Consider the following 25,352-nt stretch of genomic DNA (forward strand, 5'->3'; position numbering starts at 1 on the left):
CAGAAATTACCAAGATAAATGGTATATCAGAAATTACTAAGATAAATGGTATTTCAGAAATTACTAAGATAAATGGTATTTCAGATATTACTAAGATAAATGGTATATCTCAAAAATTGCTTAGAGAATATGAACAAAAGGAGAAGAAAAGTGTACCTCAATGATACATAAATTGTCAAGAATGCTATCAAAAATCAGTTTTCTTACATGTATTGAAAGGCTTATTGCCTTTTAATCTTTAAAAAGAGAGGGGGCAGATTTCAAAGAGACCTTCAAAGTCATTATTTGAAAACAAACTGGCAATGCTATGGCAAAAAATGTAAAACAATCAAAATACAAACAAAAGCCTACAAAACGCAATACAGAAAATTTAAGACTCAGCAAAATATATTTTTATGATAAAGATGAAACACCTAGCAAAATATATTTTTATGATAAAGATGAAACACCTAGAAAAATATATTTTTATGATAAAGATGAAACACCTAGAAGATGCACAAAATAAGATGATGAAAAAAAGTAAACATTTTAAAAGTATGAATTAAGATTAGGTTTATATTTCAATATATCAAATTTCTTCTGTTTAATTTCAGATCAGCCAGTTTTTAAGCATTTTAGGAGATGGTACTGCTCTGGAATCTTTCCTGTGTAATCAACAACAGTGGCATGACATCTTTGATTTCCCTCCATCTCTAAACCTATCAGAAATAATTACACCTTTATGTCAGAGCAACAACACTGATGTACTAGTAATGTTGTCAGAACAGTTAGAACTACAGTCAATTTTACCATTGGTAAGACAATGTAAGATGGAAGAATACATTGTAGCTTTATGAATTGGAAAAAAATCAATTTATTTTCAATGCTATTATCCACTGTTGATATCTGAAAGAGAGATTAATGAAAAATAATTTTGGCTTTTTCATACATAATTTCTAGATTGCCTTAGATTTAACAATAAAACTAAACTTTTGACTGCCATATTGTTTAAGAAGACACTTATTATGCTTATAAACTTTGTATTCCTGATTTCAGATTGCAAACCAGAGTGCACCATTTAATATACAGACCTTCTCTGCTGATATTGAAAAGTTAACAGCTAACTTAATGAAGTTTTTCGATGTTACGACTGTTGATTTTAGTGGTGTTGACCTTGATAAAACATTTGATGTCAACATGACAGCATTAATGACAGCAATTCAGACAGAATCAGAAAAACTTCAAGGTCCATATCCAGATATGTATACCAAACTGTAAGTGTTATCTTCATTCTGATTGGTCAAAACTTAATACAGCCAATTGACATTTATAAGTCATTGGTTAATAGACATTACTGTTTGATGGTTGTGCTCAAATACCAGTTATACGTATGAAATGTACAACTGATGCTAACAAAAGTTGAAATATAATACAAATCCAAAAATTATTTTTTATGAAGAGACTTGTGGACATCAAGCAAATTCAATTCTTGTTCAGTAGTGTAGTGGACAACTTATAGAAGAGGTCTCTGACAGAATTCAACCTATTATTATGACTTTTCATTGTGCTTGAGGATTGTTGGTCAATGTAAGATACCAATTTGTCAGGGTGTAAATACTCAAACAAATATTTGTTATTCTTTATTTTTGACAGCTAAAGTTTTTATGTTGTATTACAGGGTTGAAAATGTGTTGAGATCCCTGGTAAATATTAGTGACCCTAGCGGTAGACTTCCAGTCTATGTGTTAGCTGCTGCCAATGTATGGATCTCAATATTCAATAAACAATTGGCAGATTTTACCTGTAAGTTTGTTTACTTTATGGGGGAATCATCTTAAAGATGCTTATTATATTTTTAAAAAGACGTGGTAGTTATTCAGATATATATTTTGATATAGTTTTATAAGAAATCTTGTTAATAAATATGTTGTTCATTAATTTCTTACAGCATACAAGTAGTATTCTGTAAATAGCAGTATTTGAGAGTACATGGAATATCAATTTTACAATAAATAAATTATCTGATTATCTGTCACTTATCTCAATTTTAAGCCTACCAGTATTTTAGCATTTTAGTTTTATGATCTGTTTAACAAAACTTTGAAGGTAGGATGAGACTTGATAATTTTTTTATATTTACAGATAAACCAATGAATGTATCAACTCTGCTGTATGGTTCTAACGTTGGTAAGGCAGTAGATATGTTGCTTCATGATCCGTCTTGGATTGATGAACTGTTTGATGCTCAAATTGATACACAAAAGGTAAATTATTAGTCTGGTATTGCTTAGATACCAGGAATGTTGATTCACTATTTTAAATCTATAATCATATTTCGTATGATTTTTTATGGTGAGGTACCATTTTTTGGGGGTTTCATGGTTAAAGTTAAACCACAAATTGAAATGTCCAACCAAATATAAATTTCTATATGCCAGTATATATGCAGACTTTGGCAAGCAGACGAAATCAAATATACCTAACATGATTTTCCATCAACATACAAAAATTGGGACCAATGATAATAATGAATTTACAGTTAAAAGTTTATTTTTGATTAACAGCATTTGAGTCACATTAACCTATATGTTTAAGTGGTTGACAATTCTGTGATGAAAAAGTCATTCACTAATATGATTTACTAGCCAGTTGCTAAAAAGTCATTTCAGCCATTAAACTTTCGTCAGTTAAAGTTTTGTTAAATAATGTGTGATTTTTATTTGTAGATGGCTGAATTCCTAATGAATAATTCAGCCTCCATTTGTACTCAAGAATTCTGGGAAGGAGTTGTAACCAGTGGCAATATGACTGCTGTTAAAAAAGTATGGGAGACAGTTTGTGACTTAAATGAGAGCACAATTGTACAGGAAGCTATGTCTGGATTTGTCAACAGTCATCTATTCCAACAGCAGGTAAAAGGGACATATTACATCTACTTTGATTGATTACTGTCAAGGGTTCAGTAAAGTACATTATTCAGGGACAAGACTTCTTTTAATTGAATTTACACTTTACTCATAGTAGCCAAAATTAAGGGTTTATGCTCAGATTGTTGTGGTTATTTATTTTTGATTATAAAGTGTTAAGTTTAAGCAAAAGAATTCTGAGATTTTCATCTAAATTTCTTTTCAAAAAGTTGTTATTTGGACTTGCTAAATGACTCTGTGGCAGACTCCAAATGGAAATGTCTTTGCATACTTTTAGTTTTATATATACAGTAATAATAGCTGTTAAGACGATTCATTGTTAAGAATTTTTTCTGCCTCATTATTAAATATTAAAGAAGATGATTAATAGATTGATTATTGCTTGCTTGGTTCCAGTAGCATATATTGAAAAAAGACTTGAAACGCTAAAACCATTAAAGATATTTGATAGCAAAAACAAAAAAGTATTTGCATTTGCTCTATGTATTTACAATGTTATCTTTTAATATAGCTTGGTGCTTTAACTGAAGAAATGAACAAAGGAATTTTGAACATATCAACACTTTACCCAAATCTGGTGGAATTATCAAGCATCATAAACAACATGATTCACCAGACACCAGATGTCAGCAGTGTGTTTAATGTTACATCGTTTTCAAGCTTGTTTGAAAGATTAGGAATGATGCTTCAAAAAGAACTCGGACAGAAGTTGACAGATTGGTAACTATAGTGATGATGATATCAATTCTAGTGTCTTGTTGACCTAGGGGACTTTTTTTTCAAATTAAGGTGGTACCCAACACTTGCACTAAAATTAAATTTGGCTCGTTTAATTTTCATCAAATTTTGTCAAAGTACTTACTTTAACCTTTTAACAAAAATATAAAAATTTCAAAAAATTTTAACCAACCGTTATATCTGAAAAATTACACTGGTTGTATAGCAGTTTGACAAACACCAATTTTGATAACTGAGAGGCTTAATATTCTTTTTACAACACAACGTAATTAAAACGTTTAGCTGACTTTACAGAGTTATCTCCCTGTAGTGTTAGGTACCACCTTAAAAGTGTAGTAAAAGTTATTTTATGTGACATTTTTTCCTGTTGCTTATTTGATGTAGAAAGTTCATTATTTACTATGTTCTGTGTAAACAGACAAAACTTCATCATTCAAATCTAAAAAATTATGTTCAGTTCATTGTGAATTTTTTTTTTTAATTTATTTTCTTTCATGCACAAAAAGACTGTCAACCTTTTAATACTTTTATTCAACTATATAATATTTACAGTTTACTATTGTATATCAAACTACTGTTATGATTTTAAATTTCAGGACATCAATGTTTTTGCCTTTGTTGCCTGCAGCAGATGAAACATTGGTTAAGGCTACACAGACATTTAATGTTATCCTTAAAGAAATCAATAGCAGGCTGATGCATATGCAAGGTATATATAATGAAAGCAGGGATGTCTTGATTCCTTTGAAAAATACTGGTTAAAATGATAAAAAAAGCACATTGATTAATGCTTGTCACAGGACTTGCATAAAGAATCTAGCAAGATGTAACCAGAGAGTATGAATTTCATTACAAAATTGCTTGTCTCCACCAGGACTCGAACCGGGGACTTCTGTGTTACAAGGCAGCGCGCTAACCGACTGAGCTAAAGAAGTACTTCCTTAGCTCAACCGCTTACGGCTGACTAAGTATCTACCAAGTTTTTCTAAGGGAAGCAATCCTGTCACAAAGATATAACATGTTTGTGGCTATTCAACCCTCCCCATAACAAAGGACAGTGGTATAACAAATAACATAAGAATAAACTGTTAATATTAGGTGGAAAAGAACTTGTCAGATTGATTTTAAGCATAAACAATAAAAGAATAAAGACACAAATTACTAATTTAAGAGTGCTTGCAAAACTGGTTCAATGATTATTTTCAATTTATGAATATACTTTGTTTTCCCAATTTGAAATGTCATAGATAACACCAATAGTTTTAGTATCAAAACATCATATGTTACTTTTTTATTCTATTTTGTGAACAAAATAATTTTTCTTTAGTAGAAGGAAATGAACACATGACATGGGTAAAATCTCTTTATTCTTGTTCTTGTCCTTGGTTGCGGAATAACGTTTGCATATATTTATAAAACGTTCACATAAATTGATGGCGTCATGTGTTAAAACAGTTATTGGCCAATGAAATCGGTATATTGGATTTAATTTGCACGGCTTGTGTGATCCTTTAACCCGAACTCCTACGTTCGGGTTAATCAGGGTCACTTAAGCCTTAAAGATTAAATCCAATATGCCGACTTGCTTGGTCAATAACTATAACATAAAAAATAAATATCTTGTCTATTTCCAGGAACTGTTAGTCTTTCAACCCTTCTTAAGAACTCAACAGAACTAGTTGATATATTCCAGTCAATTTTCAACATTGCAAATAACGGTACACAAGCTGTCGAGTCTAACAATATCGATGTTTCAAAGGTAAGCTTAATATTTGTTTTTGAAGGACTTATTTCACTTCTTTGCTTGGAACTCAGTTTAAAATCTGCCCATGTATGTTTCAATTTTCAAGTTTAAAAAAGAACAAAAATATTCATTATTTTTATTTTTTCATTACCTACTTTTAAGTTCACTCAAAATAACTATTAAACAGAAATCTTTAAAAATGTCTCTCTTGTTTTTATCTTTCATATAGATTTTTTTTGGCAAAAAATACCACATTATTCCTTGTCATTAATATATTGAGTCATAAAATAAGTTTTTTTTTGTGTAATTTCAGCTGTCAGAAGTCATATCAACTTCAACCCTATTTACAGAGCTCTGTAAAAATAAAACTTTAGCAGATTACATCACACCAGATGGAGTTGTCTCCCCTATAGCAGCAGATCTGGGTAAAGTCATGTGTATATACCCAGAAGCCTTCCTTCAAGTGTTAATGGACCAGAGCCAATCACAACAATTACAAAAACAGGTATGCACTCATTAGACTAACTGTGGATTCATTTATTTTCATAGATACCAATTTTCATGGATTGAAGACAATTTGTAATTTCTTGGTTATTTGATTTCGTGGTTTAGCAAAAGTCTGCATAGGAGCCTAAAGAATGTTTGTTATTTGTTGAACATTTGAATCTCTGGTACCTTTTTTTTCCAATAGAGTTCAACCTTTTTTTATCTGTTTTACTACATTCTTTTGTTTATTGGGCCAACATTAAAAATATCTTTGTTTCTCCTCCCCCGACTGAGGTTGTCAGGGTATGGGTAGGTAGGTAGGCAAATTATTTTATTTTATTTCTTGATATAATTTTTCTATATTGAATTTGTACAAAATTCAACAGGTAAGGCTCAAGTTAAGAAAAGTGGGGTATTTCCTGTATTCAGTGTACATACACCTCAGTTTTCTGGTGTTGAAACAGTATACAGGGACCTCCTATTTTTCCTATTAATTTTATGGTATGAAATCTACAAAAGCGCACATTTTACATGTGATAACAATGTTTAATGAAAGCAAGTGTTTAATTAGTTAAAAATCAAGCTTATTTCAAGTCAAATTTGATGCATACCTCACAGCAAAACAATTCCTTGTTCACCAATTCATACTTCGATCAAAAATTATGAGATGACAAAAAGATATGTTAATCACTTGGGAATTAAAATTCAATGAATAAAAATTTTCAATAAAAGTGAACATAATTCAGTTATGTTCAGTTTCACCTTGATCATGCAGCTTGGTCAATTGATTTCTAAATAAATGATTTGTATGTTTTTTCGAGTTCTAGAAGAAAATAAGACTTCACTTATTCATGTTTTGTTGTTCCTAGAATACTTTAAGTATTTTCAAATTCAACTTATGCAGTTATAACGTTTAAACGTGCCCTTTTTAAATTTCATGCCATAAATCGAAAATAAAAACACATTTAAACTGAGTTTTTTTTTACACCAGAAATCAAGGAGGTTCCCTGAAAGCAGGGAATACATGTATCCCATATTTCCTGACTTGTGCCCAACCTGTTCAAAGACAAAGTAGATTAATTTTGAAGCACTGTTCACACCATTTTTATTCAAAGATTTTATCCTTTAAACAGGAACAGAGGTTAAAGACAAAGCCAATCAAGGTGCACTCAGTGGGTTGAAAGATGCTTCAGATTTTTTATTTTCAAAGATTTCCCTTGCACACAACACAAATCGTGTGTCAAGGCATTATTATTGAAGGCCTTACATTGACCTATAGTTGTTAATGTCTGTGTCATTTTTGTCTTTTGTGGATAGTTGTCTCATTGGCAATCATACCACATCTTCTTTTTTATATTATGTTTGTTTTCCTTGATTCCGAATCATATAGACGCTTCAGTGCAAAAATGTCTTGATTTAAAATGCTTGTTGACTACAGCATAGGAAAGGTATCACAAAAAAACAACGCTCATTGACTACAGCATCAGCACCAAAAACCAACATAGCAAAAAAGAATGGCCAATAAAAATTTTCGAGTCGCAGTGATTTTACCGGGTCGGTCGGGGGAGGGGAAACAAACAACATTTTATTATGCCCCACCTACGGTAGTAGAGGAGCATTATGTTTTCTGGTTTGTGCCTCCGTTCGTCCGTCCGTCCGTCCGTCTGTGCCTCCGTTCGTCCGTCCAGTTAAAGTTTTTGGTCGAGGTAGTTTTTGATGAAGCTGAAGTCCAATCAATTTGAAACTTAATACACATGTTCCCCATGATATGATTTTTCTAATTTTAATGCCAAATTATACTTTTGACCCCAATTTCATGGTCCACTGAACATAGAAAATGATAGTGCAAAGTTCAGGTTAAAGTTTTTGGTCAAGGTAGTTTTTGATGAAGTTAAAGTTACATCAACTTGAAACTTAGTACACATGTTCCCTATGATATGATCTTTCTAATTTTAATTCCAAATTAAAGTTTTGACCCCAATTTCACGGTCCACTGAACATAGAAAATGATAGTGGGAGTGGGGCATCCGTGTACTATGGACACATTCTTGTTTTTGGTAATGAAAATTGTACAAAACTAAGGTTTTGTAAAATTGTTGTCTAGGTTGTAGTTAAATTTTTTTCTCCAACAAATGTTATTTAAGTCTTGGATCAATTATGATTTAAAAGTTAAGACAGAGTTTGTGAAATATTTTAACTTAGATTTACCACCATTGTTGGATTTTAATTTTAGATTGAGGACATCTGGAATAGCAACTCTTCAAGTATGATTGATTGGATGAATGTTCAACAAAACATTAACAACTTCACAGTGTTGTTAACAGCATTGATAGAAAAGCCACCAAATGTTGACAACAGTTTAACAACAATGCTAGATGTATCTCTGTTAATGAAATCGTTAGAGGGAATGTTCCAATCTCCGCAGATGTAAGCTTTTTGTATATTATGAATTTAACACTCTGATATACAGCATGAACTTAATTAACTTATACACCGTTAGGTAACTGTAGAAAGTTAATATGCAGGTTTTTGAATTTCAAAAACAATTTAGTATAAAATATATTTAATGTTATATCTTTATTGAAAAGTTCACATAATTTTATCCCTTTTGTCAAATATGTTAATGTTCTTTTTCAACTTCTATGTCATTAGTTCTCTTGTTAAGAATTTTATCATTGGCAATAGTACCACATTTTCTTATTTATATAATATAACTTTTGTAGGATATTTGCCCTAACTGGTTCTTTGAGCTCTTTGTTGAACATACCTGTAGATACCAGTATTTACCCATACTACCTCACATGGCAAGAAGTGTACACTCAGATGAATGCTATTATTGGTAGTCTGAAAAGTAAGGAACTTATTTATTACAGGAAACAAATGGAGTGTCTGTTAACTAAGAAATAATTTTAGTATGGTTTAATTTAAATCTAATTAGATAGAAACATTGAAGTGTGAAATAATCAAATTTCAAAATCATTGACGTTCCAATGTTGCAACACTATTACTGAATTTTGCTATTCATTTGAAATTTATAATTGGACATATTTTCAAATTCCTGATTAGAAATTATCAACAAAATCCTGCAAATGGAAGTGGTGGGTTAAACTGGGTTTTATATTAAAGGAAACCTCCATCTTCATGGAAGTGAATTATTTTACAAAATGGAATAATGATTTATTTGAAAATGTTCCATTTATATAAATATTGTTGCATTCTTAAAAGAAATTGGAATTTATTATAAAATATAAAAATGTTATTATATTTAAATCGATTTTAATTTTTATCACATTATCTTACTGTTGATTTTTATTTGCTTTAGTCTAGAATTTTAGTGTATTAAAGGTCCTTTTGTCTTATTTAAAAATATGCTTTAAATTGTAAAAATTAGCTCTTGCCGTGATATAGCCTTTTTGTACTTAATCAATCAATCAATCAATCAAAATGGAATAAATATACAAGATGATCATTGATCAACAACTTATATTTTGTATACAATTAAAGTAAGCCTTGTTACACACATCTTAGACATATGTTGGCTCAAAAAATTGGACAATCTTTCAAACTGGATGTTTGAAAAAAAATGTTATTGCTCCTTTTATAAAAATCCAAATGATTAACCATTTTTAGCTCACCTAACCTGAAAGGTCAAGTGAGCTTTTCTCATCACTTCGCATCCGTCGTCGTCTGTCGTACATTGTTAACTTTTACAAAAATCTTCTCCTAGGCTCTGAAACTACTGGGCCAAATTTTACCAAACTTGGCCACAATCATCATTTGGGTATCTAGTTTAAAAAATGTGTTTGATGATCCGACCAACCAACCAAGATGGCTGCCATGGCTAAAAATAGAACATAGGGATAAAATATAGATTTTGGCTTACATCTCTAAATCTAAAGCATTTAGAGCAAATCTGACATGTGATAAAATTGTTTATCTGGTCAATTTCTGTCTGTCCTGAAATTTTCAGACAAATCGGACAATCTGTTGTTGGGTTGCTGCCCCTGAATTGGTAATTTTAAGGAGATTTTGCAGTTTCGGGTTATTATTTTGAATATTATTATAGATAGAGATAAACTGTAAACAGCAATAATGTTCAGCAAAATAAAATCTACAAATAAGTCCAGTGACCAAAACGGTTATTTGACCCCTTTAGGAGTAATTGTCCTTTATAGTAAATTTTTAACAAATTTTAGTAAATTTTTGTAATCTTTAACAATAGTCTTCTCCTGAGACAAATTTAAGCAAACTTGGTCACAGTCAGCATTAGGGTATCTAGTTAAAAAATGTGTCTGATGAACTTGCCTGCCAACCAACATTACAGACAGGGCTAAAAATAGAACATAGGGGAAAATGCAGTTTTTCACTTATACATGTATCTCTGAAACTAAAGCAAAAGAATAACGATTGCATTATTTTATGCATTAATTGTAAATAAAAATATCAGGTGAGCGACACAGGCTCTTTGGAGCCTCTAGTTTGTTGTTGTTAGAGTCAATTGTCAAAGAATCTATGAATTTTATTTGTGCTTGTTGTAAAGATGTTAGGCAGGTATATGAGTAAAGCAATTTTTATTGTTTATTTTTGATGGAAATTTTTTCAGATTCGCCATCAGACAGTAATGGAGCCATTCAGAATTTATGGAATGCCATGCTGTCACTAGACTCCCATCTGAGTGTCATTCAGAAAAATGCTTCATATGATGACCTTGTAAGTTTGTTATTAAGTGACCTTCAATCAATCTATCTGGCAGTTATGAGAAATTAAATTCACCCCCAAAAAACCTTGCACTACATCATTTTCATATTCAATATTTTTCTAGTTGGTGTACATTATTTAATGGGTAATTATTCTTCCCATAATTTTGATTTTTGAAAACAAATTGACTTAAATGTACTGATTATTACTCCCTTTTTAGATTTTGCATTGTGCATTGTGCATTGATATCACTTATCCATGATCATGGCTAAAAGTAGAAATTTTGAAAGGTTTAGATTTAACTTTCCATTCTGAAAACAAAAAGACAAAAAAAGGGAAGGTTTTTCACCTGTGAATCCCCTTTTGGTTAATTCTTGGGTGGAATGGTGCTTTTTGTTACAGGAATTTATGTTGTATTTATAAAATATTGACAAAATGTATTGTGCTGCAAAAATCTTATGAATAAGACATATGAAAATCTTCATGTTGGATGAATAGATATTTGAAAGGATATTATTTACTGTGAATTCAGAAATTATTGCGTGCATTTACTATTAGACTGGACAACAAAGGCAAATTTATTTTGCAATGCCAGGAAAATCTACATACAGATATATGTATCAAATTCAAAATGCAGGTTTCTTATTATTGCAATAATATTTAGGTAGCATTTTTTTGCATAAATAAAAACCTTGCAATAATTTTCGCAGATACAGTTACTGAATTAACTTGTAAAAGTGACCAAAAGACCCATCTATATTACAGCAAGTTACTTACTTACTACAAAATTGTTTCTAGATAATTCAAAATGCTTTTCTTTTTCAAATTTAGGTAGCTCAACTTGGCCAAGATCCAGAATTACAAAGTAAGATATGTGACCAGGAACAGATACAGAGTTCTGCTGGGTCAGATTTTACTGAGGAAGTGTATAATGCTTTGTGTGGACAGGATCCTAAAGACTGGAACAAAAGACTTGTGGATACAGGGTTCCCAGAATATTATGGATATTTCCTGTTGACAAACATGGTATGAATATTTTAATTTGTTCCTCAAAAAAGTCCCAAGTCCAAACAAAAGAGTCCTTAGAATTTTTATCGAAAAGAGCTTTATTTCTGTTATTCTGTCATCCCAAAAATCTGATTGCTAATATGAATAACAAATATGTTTTCATTGGGTAGTGAAAAATATTATTCCATATTGATAGAACTTTAGTAGTTTTTTTGTATAAATTGGATTCTGAATAAAACAGCATTATCACCTTCAGAAAAAGTACATTTACCATCCAAAAGGTTGCATGCTTTTACATGTATAATATGGTTAAATTGGTTTTGGTAAAAAAAAATGTACCAACACTCAGGTTCTATCTCTGAATACCAAATAAAACAGTTATTTTCTTTTGTTTAGGTAAATTTGTGGTAAAAACCAGGTATTTACCTCATAAAAAAACAATAGTTGTATACTATTCTTTCCATGGATAGTAAACAAATGTAATATTGATCTCAAGGTAAATCTAGTATACATTCAAGCTCAACTTTATTAGGGCTGTTCTAACTAATTTATAAAAGAAGTTTTAAATACTTCAAAGAACTATCGTAAATCATTTATCCAAAAAATGAAGTCTTTAAGAAATAAATTTCTCTTTTCAGATGCAAAAGAGCTACAGTAATACCTCAATGTCAGAGTTGCTGAATACATTCATCACCCAGATTCAGAGTCTAACTACAAGCTTGAGTAAAATGGGTGAATCTGACTTGACCAAATTAGAAAACATTCTTCTGGGAGATTTAACAAACCTGACCATAAGTCAACAGTTTTATCAGTAAGTAAAAGTTTTACCATAAACAACGGATTTGCATGAGAATGTACTTATGTATTTTCGCCACAATTTCTTGACAAAAAATTCAGGAATGTATCTATAATAACGAATAAGCAAGTGTAGAGAATTGTTCCACACCTAACATAATAAATCTTCCACGTTGATTGCATACATCTTTTTGTAAGCCCAATTGTTCTTCTAAACATGTCTAGATATTATATTTTTTTTGGGATTTCAGCACAAAACAGAGAATTTCAAAAACATGATTCAAATTATAAAATAATTAATTAAATTTCTTAATGCACAGATGATATTAAAAGAACATAGAAACAATATGGTACCACCCATGAATGCATTACTTTTATGGCATCATGTAAACTTTTTCAACTTGACGTTCAACATTATCATCTAAAACTTATTTTATAGGTCATTTAATTGGTTAAACTTGATAGATAACACTACTGAAGGATGGCTGCTAGGAATGCTGAACTTTGTAACAGAAATTAATGTCTATGTAGAAAGACAGTTTAGCATGCTGAAAGGTAACTTTTTATGAACTACCTACGATAGTAGAGGGGCATTATGTTTTCTGGTCTGTGGCTCCGTTCGTTTGTCCGTCTGTGCGTCCATTCAGGTTAAAGTTTTTGGTCAAGGTAGTTTTTGATGAAGTTGAAGTCCAATCAACTTGAAACTTAGTATACATGTGCCCTATGATATGATCTTTCTAATTGTAATGCCAAATTAGAGTTTTGACCCCAATTTTACGGTTCACTGAACATAGAAAATGATAGTGCAAATTTCAGGTTAAAGTTTTTGGTCAAGATAGTTTTTGATGAAGTAGAAGTCCAATCAACCTAGAAACTTAGAATACATGTTCGTTTTGATAAGATCATTCTGATTTTAATGCCAAATAGAGAATTTATTCCAATTTCACAGTCCACTAAACATAGATAATGATAGTGCGGATGGGGCATCCATGTACTTGGGACATATTCTTGTTTGATTGGTTTTGAAGTGACATGTGGTATTATGAAACTGTTTGCTTAGTTTTTGAGTTATGTTTTGTTGAAAAGAAACCAGTTTTTTTTATATCATTAACTAAAAAGTTAGATCTTAGTTGAAGAAAAGTTAATGAGAAAAGTAAACTCTAAATTGCAATATATAACCGTTATAGATGTTAGTTTGATTAGTGTTTTGATTTGTTAAAACTTGTTTTAAATTCAAGATGTGAAAAATGACAGATAGAAAATTGAAACCCAGAGAAAAATATGGATTGTACCAATCCAAAACAATGAGGCAAATTTATGAACAAAAAAAAAAAGCAACTTGAAAACTTAAAACTTTGGACGGAATGAACTGCCTTTGGAACTTTGAAGGGGAGTTAGGTGATCACATCAGTAGAATCATATGATAACATTTTTTTTCAATCCAAAATGATTCAGTTAAGCTAGGTTGATCAGGTGATAATACTTTCAATACTGTGGATTCATCATTATTCGTTGTATACCTATATTTGTGGATTTCATGGGTACAAGTGAACCAAGAATTTAAACGTTCAACAAATAACAAATTTTTCACCAGGTTGTATGCAGACTTTGGCAAGACTATGAATCAAATATCAACAAAAATGCAAATTTTTACTCATTTCATGAAAATTGATAACCACGACAGTAAATGAATCGCAGTGGTTTCTTTAATGTTAATTAATGTACCATTAGATATAAAACATGTTATTATTTTAGGTATGGGTGCAGAAGTGCCATTGACTCTATTATTACCAAATAACACAGCAGTGGCACAATTGTTGGAGGCCACTTTTGGAAAACAGACTGCTGCCACATTGTTAGCTTCATATATGGCACCGGAAAGATTTCTGGAAATTGCCTTCTCAAATTCCTGGGAAGAATATATTTGCAAAGATGTTGCCACATTTGCGGACACATTTAGAATAGATGCTGACAGTGGCATCAATATAACCTTACTACAGCACGACCTTTGTGAAGATTTGTCTAAACAGGATTCTACAATTAAATCAATTCTTCAGCGTTTAGATATGTCTGATGTTTTTAATGCTGTAAGTAAAGATTAAGATAGTTATCATTATTTGATTAAATTCAAGTTATGGGCAAAAAATGAAAAAAAGATATCAGAATTATGATATCAAGTTATAATAAATATGGAAATGGCAATCTGATAAGAAGACAACTGTTTTTCATTCAGTCTTTGTTTGCTTTTCCCAAGTATCTTGAATTGATCTTGAGGAGTTTGGAATTGGTAAGGTAATCTCATTCACTCACTAAAATAGATTTTGGTTAGCACAGTATTTGTTAGGTGCTTTAGTACAAGTTTTCATGAAAATATTAGATGGAACAACTTGTATTGCATTTACAAATGATTAATTCATTTTTTTCTCTTTTCAGTTTAATGATTGGATGATGGGTAAAACATTGTCCATCACCATGGAAACAACGAACAACACTAATTTATACATGGCAATACAGCAGAAGATAGAGGAGTTTGTTACCACGGTAACTAAAATATCCAATGTGACCTTGACAGAAGATGGTATGGATGCTTGGTTGACTCCCATATGGACTGCCTTATCAACACTGAGTATGCCACAAGATAGGTAAAAATTACTTGTTGAAATAAGCTAGTGTAGGCATACAGTGAAAAAGATTAGAAATATTTAAAGGGAAACTTCGCAAAAATATCAAAAATTGATATTATGTTCATTCAGTATAAAAATGCTCAAATTCATAGTTATTAAAGTTTTATTCCGCTAGATAAGCGATCACCATCGATTTTAAATTTAGAGTATCAATTCTCTGCGTTCGGCCATTTTGTCTTCTTTCCCGATTAATAACAACGATATGTCTATAAACCACAAAGGAACAAAACTACAGTAACCGATGTAGTCGTAATTGCGTGTCGATATCTTGTCAATCGTACGGTTGTTTTATCCGACTAACTAACTTGATACGGAAAATATTCTTATTTTTTTAAATTACTATGGTCTGTTGTTTTTAAACTGTTGATATTGGAATTGGGTAAAAAGTCAAAGTTGAAATCATAAATAAGTGTTTCGTGAAAATTGTTTTCGAAAATCTAATTTGTTCATAATTCTTTAAAGTAATAAACTTTTTTCAAATAAATTCTGATCTTCCCTCATCTGATCACCAGCATGACTAAAGGTATTACTTCCAAAGGTATTGTGAGGGGTGTGAGGTGACACGTCCAGGTATTCAAGCGATTTCCTGTCGGGCTTGCAAGTTCATGCATCGTTTCACCTCTGCAGGTATTGATCAGTGTACACGGCGGATAACTTATACATGTAACTTTCCATTTTGAACTATCAGATGTATAATATACAACTCTGTCTTACTTGTCATTACTAAACTCATACGCTTGTTTATAAATAACATTTCTGGTGTAAAGAATATTATTCATAAAAATATAAATAATACCCAAAAAATAAGATTTGATGAAATTAAAATCTATTTAAATATTTTTTTCCAAGGGTGAATTTGGGAAAATGTAATATATACTCATTGTCAATAGTGAAGGACAGATTGGAACATACCAGAAATATTGATTTAAAAAAATGTACGCACTTGTCGACGATTCGTTTATACGACTGGGTAGAAAGTTACGGAACTATAGCGCAATTTAAAATATATACATGTATACATTGACCATAAGAAAAAAACATATATTTTGAATAAATTGGGGTAAAAGTTTTGTAAATAGACTAGTCCACGTATGCCAACAGTATGCCAACAGTATGTAATCATCGAATGTCGATAGACTATTGTATACCAGAAGAAGAAGAAGAAGAAGAAGAAGAAGAAGAAGAAAACCAATTTGATTTAAATACAGGTCGATGTATAATTTGGTTTGGTTCATCGAAGTTGTGGACATAGTAAAATCACAGATTTATATTTCAATAAGATTGTTCTCGAACAAAGGAAGGAATTTGTCATCACAATTGTTATATATGCCACTGGACGGACACTAATTATCCCCAAGGGATGTGAATATTTTGCTCGGAAACTATTGAGTATCAAAGTTTCAAATTAATTTCGGGATTTATTTTCTTTCTTGGTATTCAAGGGAAATATGACATTAAATTGGTTCTGTCTTTTTTTTTAAACATCGTTAAAAAGATGTGTGTCTAAGGTGGACGCCACAAGAACCCTGTAATACTAGTACGAGAGTATAGCATGTAAACATTCCTTCTCAATAATATGGTTGTATTGGAAATCTTTTCCTACAGATTGACAACTCATGGTCCGATATGCATGTAATATTTGCCACATGACGCCCATAGTTCTCTAACTGTTCAGAGTTAGACATGTCACTTGTTCATTCTTGGAAGCCTTCATATTCCCCGTCCAACGATGGGAACTCTTTCTGGTTGTGTTGACTATAAATGCTTGTATGGTAATTCTGTCGTTTATCTGTACAAGTGGTTGCATTTCCTCTCCTTTCCCAACAAACAAACTAACGAAACGCTACTAGTCTGCTTTCTCTAGAGCTCATCATCAATGGCGCTTATACGTCAGGAAACTTACATGTATACTAATAATGATTGTTTCAAGAACAACGATGTATGGACGAAGTATTCTAAATTCGTCAATTTCAGTTATGCATGACTAAAATATAAGTTTTATTACAACTACTGTACCTTACTTATTTGGATTAATGACGGCTATCATGTTCAACATTGCATAAATATTATCATAGAATTTAAAAAAAAAAAATGTACAAAAATCCTCAAAAAAAATAATGCCTTAAGTTAGCTTAGATCATTGGTATTCTTTTCACAAAAAGTTCGTGTAAATGATTGTCAAATGAATTTAATTATGTAAGAATGAAATGTTAAAAAGAAACTAAAAAAAAATCATGCATGTTGTATGTTGTATTTTTTTTCGATTAAAAACTTTAAAATTGCGATAGTTTTATGAGCATTAAACACAGCCAGATTTGAAAACAAGTTAAGAAATTCCGGTAAAGTCAATGATATCAAACAGATGTGCAATGGTATATCAAATTGGGAAATATTGCATTTAGTTTTTATTAAAGATTAAAACTACTATTTTTTACTTCATATTTGAATCTTTACGCCAATTGACGCTAAGAAAGTAGTCCAAAATTGTTTCCTTTTATTTTTATACACTTTCGGAATTATGAATCTGAATTTTATTTTCAATTAATTTACACAATTTAATTATTGTATCTTTATTCTCATCGTGTATTAAATCTTAGTGTATTAAATACAGCATACTCTTTCTAATCCTTTCTGTTTATCCTTTCCAAATAACCAACATTCATACCTGTGTACGCTTGAACTCACACTTGCCGCGGCTAAATAGCTACAAGGTAAACGAATTGACCTCAAGCCGAGAAATATACAGTGACCTTTACAAAATAATATACACACTCTGCTCACACATTAGTTGCATTGAAATGATTATCAAAACAATAACGGTAAATAGAACTGATATATTTTCAGTTCAATATCAGTAAAAATGTTTAATAAATATTTTATGAAAAAAATCTCAACAATAATTAATGAAATTTATTCGAAAACATTTACTAGAGATAATTTTATAGGAGTTTAATTCAATCAATACAAAACGGTATATGCATATTCATTTTCGTTCATTCTTATATTGTGGTTAATAACTACGACCATTCGTCAGCTGTGCGCTTTTAATTACGTATATTGTCGATAAGCTATAAGAGTTAAACAGATTTTATTTTTTCCCAGAATTCAACAAATCGGGCTAAAACGTCACGACCCACTCGAGAATTCAACCAAAAAAGTTACAAGTACTTGATTTTCTCCGTTATTAGAAGGAATATAAATTTAAAACTTTGCAAATGTGTTTTTTATGTTAAGATGAACATAATTAGATGATAAGTAAAAAATCGCGGAATTTCCCTTTAACCAACTTAATTTTGTGACTTTCCTAAGAGAAAAAATAACGTGAATTTAAATCGTTTCAAATATGTAAATCTTGTATCTTCTCTCATATGAACACCTATAAAGGAAAATTAAAAGAATTCTCCACTTAAGATGAAAAATTCTTTGAAAATTCCATTTTATTTCAATCCCAAAAATGGTACCTAAGGACTATGGATTAAAACACCAACCAAACAATAACCTTATATATACCTGAAAATGGACAAACCATTGATTATTTATTAGATACAGGTATGAATAAAAGGAGTTATGGATTTCACTTTTCTTTTCTTTTTAGTATTGGAGAGACTTGTAATGCTGTAATATCTTATATTGAGAATTCTGCTATGTACCGGGATGATATCAGACCAGTGTTAGTAGGAGTCTACCAAAGCATGAATAGCCAGCTCAGTCAGATGAAACTTCAGACAGGTAATTATCAAAAAGAAGATGTGGTATAATCGCCAATGAGACAACTCTCCACAAGAAACCAAATGACTCAGAAACAAGTTTAGGTCACTGAATGACCTTCAACAATGTGCAAATCCCATATCACATAGTCAGTTATAAAAGGCTCTGAAATGGCAAATGTAAAACAATTCAAACGAGAAAACTAATGGACGAATTTATGTACAAAATAAAGAATGAAAAACAAATATGTACAGATGTATATATATATTGATAATTTTATGTTTCAGCTATAGAAGATATGATTTGTGGGGAACCAGTAAATTCAACAGTCTTCATAAAGAGATTAGTATCATCAAACATAACAACATTTCTTACAGAGGTACTACACTACTATATAAAATGGAGTCATTCTTTTTTTAAACGCAATTTAACATTTTCCTTATATCCCTACTCTAGGAGTAAAGCTGAATACATAACTCTGTTTTGTCAGTTCATTAGTTTGTTAGTCTGTTTGTCGTACAAATGACTCCCATCACATTTTTCTCAGCTACTAGTAGACAGAATTACTTCATATTTAGTCAGTAAGATGAGTTGTAAAGTTTGAGCTCTTTCTGGATAAAGTTTTTGGTCAAGGTAATTTTTGATGAAGTTGAAGTCCAATCAACTTGAAACTTGGTAAACATTTTCTCTATGATATAATCTTTCTAATTTTAATGTCAAATTAAAAATTTTATCCCATTTTCACGGTCCACTGAACATAGAAAATGATAGTGAGGATGGGGCATTCGTGTACTTGGGACACATTCTTGTTATTATTGCAAAAACTGTGACAGGATTATAATCGCAATAATTTAAACTCACATTTTCAACTTTTTTATAAGAATTAAACAGGACTTTTCTCAATATCGCAAAAATTAAAATCGCAGTTTAGTCTTAAATTACGAAATCCACGCAATAAATTCTGAATTTACAATATATGATAAAGCAAATTAAGTATGTTTTTTTTTTAATAGATACTGAATCCTGCTATGGATGTCACAGGGAAGTTCCAGTGCAGTGAGATGGTAGATCTAGTCAACCAATTAGCAGGTCAGATGAATGAATCTATTTATAGCATGATGACTGGTAACCATATGGAAAAATGTGGAGATAACTTCTACCAGTCCTTGATGATGTTTGTCCAGGATTCATCATCGTGAGTACTTGAATGCTTTAGTTTTAAACAAAAAACAGAAGCAAAAAAAATTAAAAAAATAATGACTGCCAGGTTTATGTGGAAAATATAACAGATTTTTTTGTTTTCATGTATTTAATTGAGAGGGAGGAATGGTGAAAAAAGCTATCTTAATTGAATTTTATGTATTGTCATAACTATAAGTCCAGCCATTACACAATCAAAGTGAGATAAACTTGTAATCAAAGCTTGAATTTTATATTAAGATAAAGTGGTGTTCTTTTCTAACTGTTTAGTGTGTTCAAGACATACTATTAATCATCAAAAAGAAAAAAATTGACGAGGCTTTTTGCTTTTACAAATTTATTATAATGAAGATATTCAGCCATAAGTTTGGTGGACCTTTCTAAAATCTGTTTCTGTATAGTCATTCAATAGCATTATAATAAGCAATGTTAATCTGTTTATTATTTAAGGTCCTTCCAACTGATTCAAGAAATAATGAAGATGCTGTCAGATCCATCTTTACAAGGACTTATGGGTAACCAAGATCTACTGGGTATTACACAATTCTTTCTCAATGCATACAGTCAACAACAAGGTGGTAAGATATTAAGTAATATTTTAGTACTTCAATTTATTTTCATTTAGAGACATTGGTTTTGCCATCTTTGAGTTTTTTGTTTTTCTTTATTTAAAGTTACTATACTATTTTTGCCTTAATATAAAATTTATATGGCCACAAGTATTCAAAATCATTAACAAAAAATGCTCTCATTTTTACCATTTTAGTAGTAGACTTATCTAGTAAAATTTCTGATATTTGTAAGTATTCTGCTTTTTTCACTGTTTCATCTTGACATTGTAGTGATCATGACATAGGTCATTTGGTCTCTGGTGGAGTGCTGTCTTATTGGTACTCATATCACATCTTCATATTTTTGTATGGCAACCAATATCAATATTACTAGTTTTAAATTTCATATATTCAAGTTATTTGATCATGGTCTTTTTTTTCAGTATCTTTGAAGTTCATAAACATACTTACTTCCCCTGGAGATTTCAGTGCAATCTTACAACAAACAATGTCATTAGCTCCAGAGATGATAAATACTTTAATGCAGTCGACATTGAAAACAAATGCAGTAAGTATGAATAACAGGAAGAGCAGTATATTACAATGCTTAAGTAGTCGGCTTTGGGGTATTACATAGCAACGGCTAAAATCGTTTACTAAATTTTAGTTTTAATTCTTCGCCCACAAACTGATATATTAAAAAATATTTAAAAAACTTACTTCAGTAAAAGGTTGTTAGTACGAAGTGAGTGCATTGAAATAAAAAAACTTACCATCCAGTTCCATGTCTATGTCATGAATTTTAAACAAAATAATGACTTTAAAAATATAATATGAGTCACTGGTTTAAAAAGGTCTAGCTTTGACATGAAAACTTCTATCCTAAATGAATTTTATAAATAAATAGTTCAAAACCTTGTTTCGTAGTTCTTTTTTTTTTTTTAAATATTTTTAGAAATAATTCAAAATTTATCAATTTTTATGCCTAATAGAAAAAATTAACTCTTGCAGACGTCTTTATCCAATGTATCATCATCTGAACTTATGAAGATTTTGTGTAACTCAACAGCATTGGACCAATATTTAACAGTACCATCATTTAGTAATATTACGACCTCTGATCTTACTAAAGCACTATGTAACAACGCTACAGGAGTGATAGCAACCGTTGCCAGAGGACTCCTAGATGTTAATCTTCTGAATGTGTTGGTAGGTACTTAAAAATTAGTATTAAGATTCAAGGTACGATGTACTTTTCAGTTTTAATGAACTTTAATGCTATTGTCGACAATTAAATAAACACTTTATAAATTTCATGAGTTTTAAGTACTTTTCTGAATTTAGCTTCACCAAGAAGTCTCGAAACCTAATTATTTGAAATCCTGGGATGTGTAAATACACTTATAACAAAGAATATTTGTTAAGATGAAACAGACTTGTGTTTTGGTTGATGATTACATGTCATGGGAACTAGGTGAGAAAATATGATGTATCATTAACTAACTGTCAAATGAAAAAAAACTTTATGAATATATAGGACATTAAAATATGTAAAAGACAAACAGTCAAAATAAAGTATAAAGCAGAACCCTTTAGGGACGACATCAAAAGTTCAATGAAGGATAAAAAACTTAATTCACATAGTTGATTTAAGTTTTTTATCCTACATCCATCTTTTGATGTCGTTCCTTAAAAAGGGATACTAAAACTTGTCAAACAAAGAGAAACTGAAAAAAAATTTAAAAACAACAAAAAGACAAAAACCTGTTTACAAAACACAACAGAAAACACTATAGAAAGAGCGATGCAAATATAAGGAATTGATTTTTATTATGATGTTTTCTAAACACAACATAAAACATTATAGAAAGAGCAATGCAAATATAAGGAATTGATTTTTATTATGATGTTTTCTAAACACAACATAAAACATTATAGAAAGAGCAATGCAAATATGAGGAATTGATTTTTATTATGATGTTTTCTAAACACAACATAAAACATTATAGAAAGAGCAATGCAAATATGAGGAATTGATTTTTATTATGATGTTTTCTAAACACAACATAAAACACTATAGAAAGAGCAATGCAAATATGAGGAATTGATTTTTATTATGATGTTTTCTAAACACAACATAAAACACTATAGAAAGAGCAATGCAAATATGAGGAATTGATTTTTATTATGATGTTTTCTAAACACAACATAAAACACTATAGAAAGAGCAATGCAAATATGAGGAATTGATTTTTATTATGATGTTTTCTAAACACAACATAAAACACTATAGAAAGAGCAATGCAAATATAAGGAATTGATTTTTATTATGATGTTTTCTAAACACAACATAAAACATTATAGAAAGAGCAATGCAAATATAAGGAATTGATTTTTATTATGATGTTTTCTAAACACAACATAAAACATTATAGAAAGAGCAATGCAAATATGAGGAATTGATTTTTATTATGAAGTTTTCTAAACACAACATAAAACACTATAGAAAGAGCAATGCAAATATGAGGAATTGATTTTTATTATGAAGTTTTCTAAACACAACATAAAACACTATAGAAAGAGCAATGCAAAGATGTTTTCTAAACACAACATAAAACACTATAGAAAGAGCAATGCAAATATGAGGAATTGATTTTTATTATGATGTTTTCTAAACACAACATAAAACACTATAGAAAGAGCAATGCAAATATGAGGAATTGATTTTTATTATGATGTTTTCTAAACACAACATAAAACACTATAGAAAGAGCAATGCAAATATAAGGAATTGATTTTTATTATGATGTTTTCTAAACACAACATAAAACATTATAGAAAGAGCAATGCAAATATAAGGAATTGATTTTTATTATGATGTTTTCTAAACACAACATAAAACATTATAGAAAGAGCAATGCAAATATGAGGAATTGATTTTTATTATGAAGTTTTCTAAACACAACATAAAACACTATAGAAAGAGCAATGCAAATATGAGGAATTGATTTTTATTATGAAGTTTTCTAAACACAACATAAAACACTATAGAAAGAGCAATGCAAATATGAGGAATTGATTTTTATTATGATGTTTTCTAAACACAACATAAAACACTATAGAAAGAGCAATGCAAATATGAGGAATTGATTTTTATTATGATGTTTTCTAAACACAACATAAAACACTATAGAAAGAGCAATGCAAATATAAGGAATTGATTTTTATTATGATGTTTTCTAAACACAACATAAAACATTATAGAAAGAGCAATGCAAATATAAGGAATTGATTTTTATTATGATGTTTTCTAAACACAACATAAAACATTATAGAAAGAGCAATGCAAATATAAGGAATTGATTTTTATTATGATGTTTTCTAAACACAACATAAAACATTATAGAAAGAGCAATGCAAATATAAGGAATTGATTTTTATTATGATGTTTTCTAAACACAACATAAAACATTATAGAAAGAGCAATGCAAACATAAGGAATTGATTTTTATTATGATGTTTTCTAAACACAACATAAAACATTATAGAAAGAGCAATACAAATATGAGGAATTGATTTTTATTATGATGTTTTCTTTTCTAGAACACAGCCAATGCAACAGACCTTACATGGTGGACAGTTACATTGGGACATCTTGGCGATGTTATTGGACAACTGAATTCTTTGTCCTCATTACCATCCCTTGATTTTACTAAGATGGATTTCAACAACCTGCAGGCAGACTTGCTGATTTATATGCAGAAATTTTTGTTTGATAATGGTCCAGAAGCCATAGCTAGAAGGTAAGTCAGAAGCAGGAAATATTTTTAAAAATCTTAACAGTTGGGCTATATATTACAATTATTTTTTCCAACAAAATGTTGATTATTTCTGTTTTCCTTTGGGACTTTTTCTGTCTGTTTCTGTAATAACTTCTATTTTTGAATAAAAAAATTATGGTCGAAAGTTACTCATCCCCAATTATCCAGCTTTAAGTAAACAAGTGCATATCACAAATGCATGAAAATACAAAAAATAAAGGACAATTAGAACAAAATACCCCCTGTTTTATCATAATTGTATGTCTCAGCTGATAGCAATATTAGTACATATAGTATATAGTGTGATGGAGTTGTCTGTCAATAAACGTATTTACACTTTTGGTATTTAGCTGAATCTTGCCTCCGAATGACCTTAGATCTACTCCGAATCACCTTTTGACGTCAAGCAACAATTACTTTTAAATTGTGACGTCAAATAATTTAAATTATGATGTCAAAGTTTACGGGAACCTGTGTGATTTTACGTAATGGCAGACAAATTTGCATACAAGTGTAAATACGTCTATATTTCTTGGTTCATTGAATTTGCTTTAAAAAAAGAGTAAAGTAGTTGATGTAGATTTCTTAAGTGAAAAACTGTTTTGTGTATTTTGGTATATGAATTCATCTTTTTATTTTATTTTTGCAGTTTGAATGTCTTGATAGAAGATTTTGCCAGATTAGATCCCACTGTTTTGACAGATCCAATTGTCAAAGACATACAGGCTGTGACACTGGGGTTGACCTCTTTGAAGGTTATCAGGAACTTTATTCCACCTAATGGTAATATATTTCAAGTTTTTAGCTTTTTAGGCTTTACATGGTCAAATTAATATATTTTTATGTTTTGGTAAGTTTAGTTGAGTTTAACAGAAAAACTTGCCAGAAATATATACTACTGTAAACTCCATTTTTATACAACCGCAAAAATTGAAAATTTTTGGTCACATATTGGTATGACATTGGCGGCTGTGTTGTCGTCCGAAGACATTTGGTTTTCACACCATAACTTT

The 25,352-nt window shown here is 30.3% G+C and overlaps 1 protein-coding gene across 1 annotated transcript in view; it reads left to right on the plus strand.

Moving 5' to 3' along the window:
- Positions 1-25,352, plus strand: part of LOC143045043 (uncharacterized) — a 121,240-nt gene that overhangs the window by 52,378 nt on the left and 43,510 nt on the right. The window contains exons 36-60 of the mRNA XM_076217332.1: positions 594-794; positions 1,036-1,253; positions 1,658-1,782; positions 2,122-2,243; positions 2,706-2,891; positions 3,418-3,626; positions 4,241-4,353; positions 5,279-5,403; positions 5,702-5,893; positions 8,108-8,301; positions 8,598-8,725; positions 10,478-10,584; positions 11,404-11,598; positions 12,219-12,391; positions 12,815-12,930; positions 14,131-14,462; positions 14,809-15,017; positions 18,655-18,788; positions 19,055-19,146; positions 19,781-19,962; positions 20,418-20,545; positions 20,962-21,086; positions 21,530-21,727; positions 24,122-24,321; positions 24,989-25,122. Coding sequence (XP_076073447.1) covers positions 594-794; positions 1,036-1,253; positions 1,658-1,782; positions 2,122-2,243; positions 2,706-2,891; positions 3,418-3,626; positions 4,241-4,353; positions 5,279-5,403; positions 5,702-5,893; positions 8,108-8,301; positions 8,598-8,725; positions 10,478-10,584; positions 11,404-11,598; positions 12,219-12,391; positions 12,815-12,930; positions 14,131-14,462; positions 14,809-15,017; positions 18,655-18,788; positions 19,055-19,146; positions 19,781-19,962; positions 20,418-20,545; positions 20,962-21,086; positions 21,530-21,727; positions 24,122-24,321; positions 24,989-25,122 — 4,138 coding nt within the window. The remainder of the gene's footprint in view (positions 1-593; positions 795-1,035; positions 1,254-1,657; positions 1,783-2,121; positions 2,244-2,705; positions 2,892-3,417; positions 3,627-4,240; positions 4,354-5,278; positions 5,404-5,701; positions 5,894-8,107; positions 8,302-8,597; positions 8,726-10,477; positions 10,585-11,403; positions 11,599-12,218; positions 12,392-12,814; positions 12,931-14,130; positions 14,463-14,808; positions 15,018-18,654; positions 18,789-19,054; positions 19,147-19,780; positions 19,963-20,417; positions 20,546-20,961; positions 21,087-21,529; positions 21,728-24,121; positions 24,322-24,988; positions 25,123-25,352) is intronic.

This window comes from Mytilus galloprovincialis, chromosome 9 (genome assembly GCF_965363235.1).
Source record: "Mytilus galloprovincialis chromosome 9, xbMytGall1.hap1.1, whole genome shotgun sequence".
Lineage (NCBI taxonomy): Eukaryota > Metazoa > Mollusca > Bivalvia > Mytilida > Mytilidae > Mytilus > Mytilus galloprovincialis.